Source organism: Tauraco erythrolophus, chromosome 8, assembly GCF_009769465.1.
Source record: "Tauraco erythrolophus isolate bTauEry1 chromosome 8, bTauEry1.pri, whole genome shotgun sequence".
NCBI lineage: Eukaryota > Metazoa > Chordata > Aves > Musophagiformes > Musophagidae > Tauraco > Tauraco erythrolophus.
Genome location: NC_141472.1, coordinates 37,343,894 through 37,357,360, shown reverse-complemented (window position 1 = coordinate 37,357,360; position 13,467 = coordinate 37,343,894). Strand labels below are relative to the sequence as shown.

The following is a 13,467-nucleotide window of genomic DNA, read 5'->3' as shown; positions in this document are numbered from 1 at the left end:
GATCTAAATCCTCCATGTTGCACTTCAGTCAGCCTATCTATATGGAGCAGAGGTTATACTGTAGTATGATTCCAGGTATTTAAAGCTGTGTTATGTTTGTCTGCTGGTGTGAGAAATGTTGGACAATGATTTATGCTTCTTAGAAGCACTTTCAAACTGGACTCTACCTGAAAGGTCGTTGTAGGGAGATGGGGGTCGGTCTCTTCTCCCACGTTATGAATGACAGGACAAGAGGGAATGGCCTCAAGTTGCGTCAGGGGAAATTTAGGTTGGATATCAGGAAGAATTTCTTTACAGAGAGGGTTGTGAAGTATTGGAACAGGCTGCCCAGGGAGGTGGTGGAGTCCCCATCCCTGGAGGTGTTTAAAAACTGTGTGGATTTTGTGTTGAGCAACATGGTTTAGGGACCCTGACAGTGTTGGGTGAATGGTTGGACTCGATGATCTTGAAGGTCTCTTCCAACCAGATGATTCTATGATACTGTGATTGAATACATAGCACCATACATAGCACAGCCAACAATATTCATATATTTATTGTTGGTTGTGCTGCAGTTAGCCTGAATCCTTGCATGTAAAGTCTACATTAATGCATCTGACCTGTAGCTTGCTTATGGTATCATTCTTTAGTTATCTTTTTGAAAGGATATCTCAATCTTCTTAATGTGATCACGGGACAGGAATTTACCAGAACTTGAGAATAATGGCAGTATTTCAGCTCTTTTATTAACAATTCAAAACCCCCAATGACTGGTAAAAATATTTAGCCTATGTCCAAGTTGCAGGTTTGGAGATACATGTATAAAATATGAGTTTGCTGGACCTCTATGAAGCTTCCAGAAACCCAGTTAAGTCAGATAAGCATTTGCAAACCTTCACCTCAGTCTTCTGGCTTATTCTGTTAACTTAGGTAAAACCTATTTAGATCAACTGGCCAAACTCCCAAGAATATATACCTTTTGCTGCATAGGACCTGAATACTTCTCTGCTAGCTTTGCCTCCAGTCAGTAAAACACAAAAGATAGGAGAAATATTGCCTTTGGAGAGTCTCCTAGGTCATTAAATCTGGAATAACCTTCATTTGCATACAGCGAGTTGCAAATCTTGGCCACAGGGCTTCAGAAACGGCTGTTGAGTGTGTATGATATCACACAACATTTCTGATTGTTTGTGATTTTTTTTTTTAGCCAAGTTACCGCTCATTCCTTGTCCCTGTCCAGAGCCAAACTGCTTCCTTTAGTTTTGGAAGCTAGTTTCATGCTTGAAATTACAAAAGCTGTGGATTGTAAGTATAAGCTGCAAAAGCTTCCCTGGTAAATGTGCAGTTACGGGCATTTGCAACATTCTGGACCGTTTCAGTTGTTATATTTGGAGCTGGGGAATCAATAATACATCGTTTCATTAAAGACAATGTGCTTTAATGTCGTTGCGCTGAGCTATTTTTGGTGATTCAAGTGACCCCATTTGAAATATAACAGATTAAACTATGCACCTGTATATTCAATTGCAGAGAGTTTGAGCCATGTGCCTGCAAGGAAAACTACCACATTTCTTACAGACCTTCAAGTTTTGTTATTCCTGTCCTTAAATGCAGACGTATGCATTTAGTATCCTGATAAAGCTCATCTGGAGCTGTAACATATGGGCCCTCTTTCAGTTCCTGTCCCCTGGAAAGTCAAAACTAAACAAAAACACCACTCTTCCTTTCCTCTCATTTATTTACGTTCTTTTTTTGAGATGATCTTGTTTGAAAACAGAAGGTTGGCACCTGGGAAAGGAAGCACGGGAGTGTGTGAAGCAGTGGGGTGCTGGACAGGAGGGGTCCTGCTTTCTCCCAGAAGCAGCACTGCAGTGCACTGTTCTGCACAGTGCTGGTGCATACTGTGGTATTACCCCTGCGTGGACTTTTGAGCAACCTTGGAGATTGCTGTTAACTCTACCTTATTGGAGTTGCCTGCTCTCTAGTTTTATAAAAAGCTTTCCCTAAACAAATGGTTTCTTGAGTTCATCTCTAGCTATGCTGGAAAGAGTGACATACAAAATTGACTGCTTTGTTGTATTTGGCTGACTGTGTTTTAGTGTTCTACTCACTGGAGGTGGGCAGTGAAGGTTTGTTGTATATAGAAGTTATTTCAGCAGCTGTTAAAAGAGAGCCTGAGCATTATTTTTTCGGAGATCAGGAACGATTTACCCTCGAGGGGTGTGTGTGTGTCTCTATCATTCAGTGTTTGCTTGGCTTCTTTTTATATTACTGCTATGCTCTTGGGAACTATCTGCTCTGTATTGTAGAGAAAGCTGGTTCACTGTTTTCTCCACATGGATAATTTTTTCATCACTTGATAAGTAACACTTTGAGTTTTTTGCAGTAGGATTGTTTCGTAGTTCAGGACTGTGCAGTCCTGCTTTGTTGCCCAGTCTGTTTTGTTCATTTGTGGGACCTGGGAGCTCTTTTGGTAGTAAATGGAAAGATGAAAGCAAGTTAAACAGAAGTGAATCAGGAGACTTGAGTAAGCCTTAGGACTGGACTGCTTTGCTGTTCTTTGAGATTGCTACTATTGGTGAGCACCATGGTATAACGGATAATCAGTCTGGGAAAACTGCATCCGTGCTGCCTGCGTGAAAGGCAATACCATGAATATTTAACCCCTGAAATGGAAGTCTTACTGATCTTTTACCATAAGACACTGATACAGCCACAAGTCAAATATTATCAGAAAACAAAGGGAATTGTGGGACAACTGATGTTTAATTCTTTGCAAGAACCATAAAAAAATAGTTTTTTAAAAAGTTCTGAAATCGAAATATTGAAAAATGAATGATTTAAGATAAAAAATCCTGAAGTCAGAGATTATAATAATATTTTTTTTTTGCTAACATGTCAGCAAACTGAAAAGAATTGTTTGGATTAAGCGTAAAGGAAAACTTTTGCACAAAGCTGTGAAATTGTACTGTTTCTGTAATAAGAAATGGGGAGAATCTTCAACTGATACACACTGTTGTATTTCATTGAAGAAAATGAACTTATGGAAGTTTGCAGCTGCTAAAGATTTGACCAATGCCATGGAATAAAACAAATGAACAAATTATTAACTGAGTAAAAGACAAGGAATAAAAAATATTCCTGAAAAACTTTGCTACTACCAATAGCAGAATTTTTCACTGGATTGAATCTGCAAAGATTTTTAGAATACCTTGGGTTTTTTTTAATTTAATTTAATTTAGTTTTGTTTTGTTTTATTTTGTTTTGTTTTTCTTTACCTATGGAAAAAATAAAGTTAGGTATTATTAAATAATAGATAGAGTCACTCATTTCTGTTAAGGATCTCAGTCCTCTAAAAAAATAAAAGGAAAAGTTAAAGCTGATTAATACTTGTGGTGGGATTGCACTTTCGTTTTGAGGGAAGGATGCACTAAATCCCAGATTCCTTAGCTTTATTGCTTTTGTACGCATTTAGAAGCCAGGAAATTCATCCCTGCCTGTAGTCCAGGTGATGGCAGATACAGACTGGGAGATGCAGCTGCTGCTCTGAAGTGTGTAAAATTTTTACATAAAAAAAAAATCAGAAATTGGGAAAATGAAAAGCTACAGAATAGTAGTATATTGGCTTAAGTGTCATAGCCCAGGCAGTGGCAGAGCTGAGGACATGATGTCTGACTCCTTTAGAACCCTGTTCACTGAGTCACACTGTTCGTCCCGCAGCCGAGTCGTCCCCGAGAAGTCTGTCAAGAGTTAATTGTGCACAGAGTCACTCTGACACCTTTCAAACAGGTGGAAGAAAGAACCCTCTTAGGGACTTATTTACAAAATGGTCATAAATTCTAAGGAGATTGAGCTCCAGGTTTAATATACGTTAAACTTATGCTTCCACTTGGTCGATGCATACATAATATTGTAGTGGTATCGCCCAGAAATAAGCGTCTTTACCATGTTGATGCGATTGTAAACTGGGAAAATGCGCTCAAGATTTTGCGTAGATAAGGTTGGTACAGTTTTGCCAATGACTTTGGGATAGGAATATGGATGTAGGAACATGACACTGATGGATAGCGCTGGATCTGCCTGTGGAGATTAGATTTCTGGCAGACTCCGGTCTGAGATATTGAATGTTTAGCAGCCATTAGTAGCTGCTGTGCTAATTGCAGAAATTTTAGATATGTGCCGAAAAATCCTTTAATTTTGCTCTACAAAAATTTCTATGTGGGATGAAGGTGCCTGGGGAATTGTACATGTATCTCCTGGTCCTGGTCAGTACAGTTCCTTAGGAGTATTAACGGTATCAGTCATGTCTGTTCTTTGCCTTCAGTTGTTGTGAGGGATTTTTTTGGTGGATTTTTAAAAAGTATTACTCATTTGATTTTCTGTGCTTGGAATGGCTTAATATTGAAATATTTATTGTAATGTTAGTTTTTGATGTTTTACCGACTCTAGGCAGTGAAAACAGACTGTATTTCAGTTTCACTTCTGATTCAGTACAACTTCCAGTTCCTATTGCTTGTGACTCTGTACAACCTGCACGATACGCAGGGTGAAATATGGAGAAATAAAGCCAACGCTTGCAATGATGTTAAAATTGCCTACCTGATTTCTGCTAAGTGCAGGTCATGTGCTTTCAAGCCATGACATTTTATGTGCTGATGTCCAGATATGTCTTTCAGAAAGGCTAATCTTAAAGTGAATATGACGGAATGATTGTCCCATCAGAGGAGCTTCCTAGAAATAGCTTTACCTGAGTAGGCAAGAGGAGATTTTATGACGGATGGAGGAGCTGTTTCTATGTACCATCTCTCATTTGTAGTCAGACTCATCCCAAAGATTTCTGTTTGGGAGAGCTGGAGGCACAGTCAATTCCCTGTCTTATTTCTTGCCTCCTACGTTTGTGCAAAAAGGTACCAGGGTGCTCTCCCAACATAGAGAAGGAAGCGAGGGGCCCAGGGTCCTTACAGGGTCCTGACTCTTCTGGAACGTATTTTAGATGGATTAAACCTGGCAAAGGCTGGTGGGAGACTAGATGGCTGAAGAATTAAATTGGAATGATTTTATACAGTTGGGGCCCTAGTCATATGATTTTTCTGAGGCACACGGAAATGCATTTTCTTGAGGGTAGGATGTGTGGGAAATGGGGTATTTTTCTTTATTTGGAATCACTTTGGAGGATGTGAAGGAATTACAGCAAAATCTGAACTATAGGTTGGCAGACTTTACAAATTGATGTTGCTGTGCAGGTGGAGGCAGTGGTAGATTTGTGGCTTACTGTGCTGTCTCTATTTTTAGTTTCTGACTGCTTGCAAGTTCCGTTTACAAATGTCAGGAAAATGCATTAGGATTATCTGCTTTATTGTAGAGGTAATAAAATGCTGTCCAATTGAGCCAATAAAATAGCTGAAAGTGGACTCCCACTGTCATGGCAGTGTAACTGCTAAACGTACACAGTGGCTCCAGAGGGTTTTTAAGCTACTGGCTCTGTTCTTTCTTCATTCCTTGTTTCCCACCATTGTTTGCGAACAGAGAAGGACTTGAGTGATGCGATGGTTGGAGGCTGTCTTGGGCATAATGGTCATGAAACGATAAGAGTTTTTGATTCTTGGAGAAGTAAGGAGGGGTTCAGCAGAACTGCTACCTTGGACTTCTGGAGGGCAGACTTTGGACTGTTTAGGAGCCTGGTTGACAGAGCCCTTGAGAGGCAGTCCTGAAGGGCAGAGAAGCCCAGGAAAGCTGGACATTCTTCAAGAAGGAAATCATAAAGATGCAGGAGTAGGCTGCATGTGCCCGCTCGTCATGTGCGAAATGACGAGGCAGCGGGGAAGACCAGCCTGGCTGAACAGAGAGCTTTGGCTGGAACTCAGGAATAAAACAAGAGTTTACAACCTCTGAAAGAAGGGGCAGGCCACTCAGGAGGATTACAAGGATGGCATGAGGTTATGCAGGGAGAAAATTAGAAGGTCATCTAGTCCAACCCTCCTGGCAATAAGAAGAGACGTCTTCAAGATTGCTCAGAGCCCCATCCAACCTGATCTCAAATGTTTCCAGGGACTGGTCATCTACCACCTCTGTGGGCAACCTGTTCCAGTGTTTCACCACCCTTGTTGTAGAAAATGTCTTCTTTATATCCAGTCTAAATCTACCCTCTTTTTAGTTAAAAACCATTATCCCTTGTTTTATCGCAATAGGTCCTGCTAAAAAGTTTGGCTCCATCTTTCTTATAAGCCCTCTTTATGTACTGAAAGGCCACTTTAAGATCTCCCTGGAGCCTTCCCTTCTCCAGGCTGAACAATCCTGACTCTCTCAGCCTGTCTCTGTAGGAGAGGTGTTTCATCTCTCTGATCATTTTTGTGGCCCCCCTGCTGGACCTGCTCCAACAGGTCCATGTCTTTCCTGTGCAATGTGGGAAATCATGATTTAACAATGAGAGGGAGATGTAAATCCTTACTAACTGTTTCAATACTCTTCAACTTTGAGAAAATGGGAATCTGGAAATGAACTTGACCTTTCTTTGTGTTTTGGTCAATTGTAATAATAAAGTCCAAATATTCATGATGATCTGGCATGCTCGTGGCCACAGCTAGGTCTTAGATCAATGAGTAAAGGGTTATTTTTTCCAGTATTTTGGTTTCTGTTTATCCAGATAAGTGTCACAGAACTGCAGCTTGCTGTTACTGAAAAGAACAGTCAAACCATAGTGTCTCTGTTCTGCCAAGCTGTTCTAATGAATACTGGGATAGTAAAAATTCGATATTATGTTTGTCAGCCTAAGATTGACAAAGTCGTTGATGAGTCTGGATTTTTTTTTAGTTCAAGTATTTTTATTTTTACAATAATTTATTTTCTTAGTAAGTTAGCTGATATCTGTTCATAAAAGAGGAGTATAATTAATCTTTTTGGGCTTTATTCTGAGCCCTCTTAGTATTGGAAGCGTTTTATTTAGAGAGCAGAGGTTCAGTGTGTCGTGTTCTCGCTTGACAGCCTACGAGACAGACCAAGAAGGGTCAAGCTGCTCCATGCTGGAGAGCCTGACACAGCCCTGTGCTGCGTTAGCCTGCGAGAGCTGCAGTTTGATGGGTCCCATCTCCCGGTGATGGCCTCTTCTGTTGCTGCCAGCTTCTTCCCTGGCATTCCTCTGGGCTACTGAATGGTGGTTTTCTTTGCACAATGCCTCCTAGAACTGGGAACTGTGAGATAACAGAATGAAGATGCATGGAGTAAGATTGTAAAAATGATAGTTTTTTTATAAACGTTAGTCCATTTTAAGTCTTGTTTATTCTTTAGAGGCAGTATGCAGTCAAAATCAGAGCTGGTCAAAATTTTTCCTGCAAATGCTTTTCCCATTGGAAATCACTGATCTGATGGAATTTGAAGCATTTCTTGGGGCTACATGAATTACCCTTAGGCTTTTTGTCAAAAAGATGGTAGTCAAGAAGTCAGAATGGGCCTGCATAGTTTTCTGCCAGCCACTTCAGGTGGACTTTTGTGCCGAGCTGGAGCAAGGAGCACTTTGATAAATGTAAAGTTGTCTGAGAGTTTGAAATTGTGGTTTCAACGTTATTTTTACTCAAAACCATGTCTGAAATGCAGCATGTTTCATAAACAGACTGTTTCTGAATGCTGCACTAAGGCCTGCCCCATTTTGGTTTTGGAAGAAAGAAAAATTCTCTTGAGTGACCTAACAGTTTCCTGCAGCACAGCCCTTTCTTGGAGACCTTTTAAAAGTGTTGGTCAGCTCGTTCCAGTGGGAACTGGGTGAAACTAAGCCCGTGTGTTGAAACTAGCTTTGTAGCTCTCAGATAAGAGAAGAAGAAAGGATACAAAAAAAGATTTAAAGTGATTCTAAATAATATTTTCTTTTCTTTAGCTGTCTCCGTAATGAGATACAGTGCATCATCGTTTGGATTTGCTGTAAGTAGAGACACAATTTAAATATTCTTTACTCTTTTTTCATGGGCTTCTTCTGAACGTGAAATACTGTATTTTTTTCTCATTGTAAGTTCATGGCAATGTGTGCAAAGTCAATGATAGATTAGAAAAAATATTGTTGAAGTCATACTTTGGAAAGAATATTAAAGATACTTCCATTATACTTTTTCAGTTTCTGGCTAATAAGTCTTATACTGGCATTAATATCAATAATTGTATCTCATCATTAATAAATATTATCCACCAGATATGTTTTTTTTTTTCTACAAAGTCTCTCAGCTTAATCAGTTCTGTCGTGGAACTTGAGCCAAATTCTGAAGTTCCCTTCTGAACTTTGCGTGACCCTTTTCCTATTGAAGTCTATGGTAAAACCCCAATTGACTTTGGGATGACAGCTTTCCTCTCTAGTAGTTGCTGTGACTTCCCCCACTAGTGGCAGAGCACAAAATTCCTAATGACAAGCAAAATGACGAATTTCAAACAGTTTGGCATTTGCTTTCAAGTTTGAAGGTTAGGTTGACTCTGTAGAAAGTTTGACTTGATGATGAAAGTTCTTACAGTGGGACAAGCCTGGTTTTCAGTGTTACTTGACATCATATCTTCACTTACTGGAAATACCAACACGGCACATTTGCTGATGATGCACAATATGAAATCGGGATACAACGGGATTTTGAAAAAAAATTAATATTTCCCTGCTTTGAAACAAAACCTTCTGTGCCAGAAAATTAGTGAATTTACAGGAAAAAAACAATGTTTGACAGGCATTTTTAAACACTTTTTTTTGATTCTTTGCATAAGAATCATATTAGTATTTTAACTCTTGTGGTGCCACAGTGGCTGATTGTCCGCTAGGTTTGGTTTTGTTTTTTATCTAAACTTCTCCACAGGTGATGGATTACAAATAAAAAGTTTTAATCCTTTGATTGACTTACTGAGCTCTGAACTGTATCATTGTGCAATAACACCTGGCAAAAATGTGAAGATCGATTTAATAAATGTAAATCCCGCTTTCATTAAAATGATTCATTCGAAGCTGCTTCGTGCCTGTGCAGCAGGATAGTAAATGCATTACTGTTAGTACAGGGCACACTTAATGGCCCACAAAACAATTGACTCTGTGTCTCTTTCAGTTTGATGCTACCCTGGATGTTTTGTCGTCAGCGATAGTTTTGTGGCGTTACAGCAACGCAGCTGCTGTGCATTCTGCACACAGGGAGTACATGTAAGTACACTTAATTACTTTTGGCTTTGATAGAGGCCTGCAGAGCTTGTGCTGTCAAGCTGTGATGCTACAGATTCCAGCACTTGGACAAAAAACGTTTTGTCATGTCAGCAAGTGTTCTTTTCTTCTGCCAACTTACTGTTTGGTCCCAAACATATAACATTTCCTTAGGCAAACCTTCATGTAATAGAGATTTTCAGTTTCTTTTTAGCCAAGATAGTAATTGTTAGGGCTTTGCAATTTTTTTTCCTTGCAGCATCTGTATCAAGTAAACTGAATTTGCAGCCTGTAACGGTTTTGTAAATCTTTTATTTTTCGTCTTACTGCTTTAGTCTTACTAGAGTATGTTTTAAAAATTGATGCTTGTATTATATTTTTGCTTCCCTTAACAAGATTGGAACACAACCCTCTTCTCTTTGAATGTAAATCACTTCAACTGCTAGTGATATTATTAGAAGTTGAGATTACAGAACATCTGATGAGATTGAGTCTGGATTAGTGATATGACAGTAGGGTGACACAGTTTATTGTGACTGCTGTACAAAGAGATAGACTCGCCCTTTTTATATACGGAGCTATCACTGCTTTGATAAATAAGAGTATATCAGTACTTGCATGTCTTCTTTGTGGAAAAAAGTGTATGCTTGCAAAGTAGGTATATTCACTACCTGGACTTGTGCAAAGCTTTTGACACTGTCCCGCACGACATTCTTCTCTCTAAACTAGAGAGGCATGGGTTTGATGGATGGACCACTTGGTGGATAAGGAATTGGCTTAAAGGCCGCACTCAGAGAGTAGTGGTCAACGGCTCGATGTCCAAGTGGAGACCGGTCACGAGTGGCGTCCCTCAGGGATCCGTGCTGGGCCCGGCCCTCTTCAACATCTTTGTCGGTGATGTGGACAGTGGTATGGAGTGCACCCTCAGCAAGTTCGCCGATGACACCAAGCTGTGTGGTGCCGTCGACACGCTGAAAGGGAGGGATGCCATCCAGAGGGACCTCGACAGGCTGGAGAGGTGGGCCCGTGCCAACCTCATGAAGTTCAACCAGGCCAAGTGCAAGGTCCTACATCTGGGTCGTGGCAATCCCAGGCACAAATACAGACTGGGTGGTGAATGGATCGAGAGCAGCCCTGAGGAGAAGGACGTGGGAGTACTGGTGGACGAGAAGCTCAATATGGCCAACCGCATCCTGGGCTGCATCAAGAGGAGCGTGGAGAGCAGGTCGAGGGAGGTGATTCTGCCCCTCTACTCTGCCCTCGTGAGACCTCACTTGGAGTATTGTGTCCAGTTCTGGAGTCCCCAACATAAGAAGGACATGGACCAGTTGGAGAGGGTCCAGAGGAGGGCCATGAAGATGATAAGAGGGCTGGAGCACCTTTCCTATGAGGACAGGCTGAAAGAGTTGGGGCTGCTCAGCCTGGAGAAGAAGAGGCTCTGGGGTGACCTTATAGCGGTCTTCCAGTACCTCAAGGGGGCCTACAAGAAAGATGGGGAGAGGCTGTTCAGGAGGGCCAGTTGTGATAGGTCAAGGGGTAATGGTTTTAAAATAGAGGGAGGTAGATTCAGGTTGGATATTAGGAAAAAATTTTTTACCATGAGAGTTGTAGGACACTGGAACAGGTTGCCCAGAGAGGTGGTGTATGCTCCATCCCTGGAGACGTTCAAGGCCAGGTTGGACGAGGCCCTGAGCAACCTGATCTAGTTGGAGATATCCCTGTTCCTTACAGGGGGGTTGGACTAGATGACCTTTGAGGGTCCCTTCCAGCCCTAACCATTCTATGATTTCATGATTGTTGTGTGGATCCTATGGAAAAAAATATCTTTCATTTGCAGTGCTGTATTGATCACAGTGGAAAATATATTCTGCATCATTGTGCAGCGTTTCTATTGGCAACACATGTAGTGGATGAGAAGATCAGGTGAAGATTTGCTCGAGAATTATTCCAGATAGTGCATCAAGAAGGCTTTAACTTCTTACTCAAATTTTGGATACATCTAGATGGAGAATTGCAGTGCATTTTTCTGGTTTGTTTTTGTTTTGTGCTGCCATTGCTAGCAGTATCCCATCTGGCTTGTTTGAAGATAGTTCAACTATTCCCTGGAACGGACTACACTTTTGCAATAAAGGGGTATAAGGCAGTTTTTGTTCTGAAACACCTCTACAAGAAGGGAAGTCTGATCAAACTGAGCTTTTGCATAACTGGTAGGATCAAGTTAAAAAAAAAAAGCCGCCACGCAAAGGGGACTGTAACTTGTCTTCATAGTCCTTTCCTAAAAACTAATAAAAACTAGTAAAAACTAATAAAAACTAAGCAGCATTTTCCCATGCATTAACTCAGGCTCATGTGACAGCTTGCCAGTGCTGTGAGTTTGCTTCTGGCAGGGCTCCATACATAACAGTTTGGAATAAAAGGCCATAGAAGATTGATGTGGCATTGATTCATAAAAATAAATTCAGAAATATGTGATTAAAATTAGTCTTCCTGCACAAATTTGGAGATCTTAACAGACATTTCCTGAGTATCTTGCTTTTGTGGGCGTCCACAGAGATTCCTGTCAACATTCAATTAACATATTTTTGAAATCTCCTTCTGCTGAGCTTTTTCAAGTGAACATTGTAAAGTACTTTATAGAGAATCATAGAATCATAGAAAATAAATCCCAATACAAAAGAAGAATCAACATATCCCTATGGCTAAGCCAGCAAAGTGAACAAGCAAAGTAGCAAACATATTTTCCTGCTTTTTATGCTCATTTTTAATTTGCTTCATATAATCCCTCTGCTTTACATAAGGCCAAATTAAGTCAATGAATTACTTGCCATGCCCTGTAGTTAAAGACAGCTGAGGTTACATGATGAGATCAGCACCGAGTGAAAGAATGTCAACATATGCTGGGAATATGAATCACTGGATAGGCAGTCTGGTTATCCCTCCATTTCTAGAATTGACAGGAGAATCATCATAGTGCCGACAAGCAAAGAGATAGTTCTGTATCTGCAGGCAATTCTTACTGTGTCAGATTTCTGAGGGAGCCCCACTTCTAATATCCTGTTGTGTTTAATCAATCTCTCGCTTGAAAGGCTGCGTGTAATTATTTTTACTCTATGCTGGGAACATGTTGCATGACCCCTGGCTACTTACTTGCCTTGTAGCCAAGGCAAGTATTTGTATCGTGTTTGCCTGTAACTACACCTGGTATTTCACAGTCAAGTTTCCTGTGTGCCAGTGCCTTCGTGGGGAAGTCTCAGACTCCTGGACAGTTTGCTGCAAATTCATGTAGATGCTTAGGTCATGCTGTGTGTTATTCCTGTTTCTGCATGCCTAGTCATACTTCGCCTTAGTGCAGCAGCCTGTGCAAAACTCTGGGTTTCTGCAAAAGCATTACTACTGTTTATGAGTACGCCAGAGTGACTTCATTTTAGTTCTTTATTTGTAGGTCTGTCTTTTATTGATTTAAATAGTACATTTGTCTGTGTATCCTAACATATCTGAAAATAACCTGAGCTCCTTGACAAAAAACAAGTAGAATTGCCCTTTAATTATGTGTTGCAAACTTATGAAACTTCCTGTTTCATGAACTTGACAGCAAGAGATTGATCCAAAATCTTTTGAAATTGGTGGAAAGCCTGTCATGCATTGGCAGCATTAGATCCAATTGGCCTGTAATGCCTGACAGCATTAGACCCTATCCTGACTGTTGGACGTCATTGGGAGAGAATGAATAACAAAACCCCAGAAAAAGACACAGAGAATACAGCCTGACTCATGATGTGCTATGAATTAAATACGCAGAATAAAATGCCAAGATGTAAAAGAACTGCGTAGTCTTACTCAAGATGTAGCCATATGGAGTTAGAGATGCAGCATTTCATGGGCTGGTACTCGGAATGAACAGTACAGAACTGCTTGCTGTGCCAAGTTCTGCTAAGCTGAACCAATGCATTTCCATTTGACTTCAGGGGAATTGTAGTGCTGAAATTATCATGAAAATTTGTTCTGCTGAGTTTAATGGCTTTCATTTTTACGAGTTCGTTTGATTTCTCTCATTTTCTGGGGCAAGATGAGGAGGTGCTTTTTCAGTGCACATGTGACCAAAGTTATGTAATGTACATCTTTGCTGATTCTCATGGTGGTTCACATCCAGTGAGTTACTAAATACATTTTAACTTACCTTTGCAAATTGCCCTTCTTGAAAATTCTTTGATATTGATGACCTGAAAAGCTAAAGCTAGGAGGCTTTTCAAGCCTTTTGTTGATTACAATTTTTCTTAAGTCATTGTGGAAAGACATATCTGCTCGTGTTTAAAGTATGGCTTAAAATATGATGAAAT

At 40.4% G+C, this 13,467-nt stretch overlaps 1 protein-coding gene across 1 annotated transcript in view; it reads left to right on the top strand.

Moving 5' to 3' along the window:
- TMEM163 (transmembrane protein 163) overlaps positions 1-13,467 on the top strand; it is a 101,113-nt gene that overhangs the window by 50,453 nt on the left and 37,193 nt on the right. The window contains exons 3-4 of the mRNA XM_086615926.1: positions 7,847-7,890; positions 9,042-9,133. Of these exons, the coding sequence (XP_086472052.1) occupies positions 7,847-7,890; positions 9,042-9,133 (136 nt within the window). The remainder of the gene's footprint in view (positions 1-7,846; positions 7,891-9,041; positions 9,134-13,467) is intronic.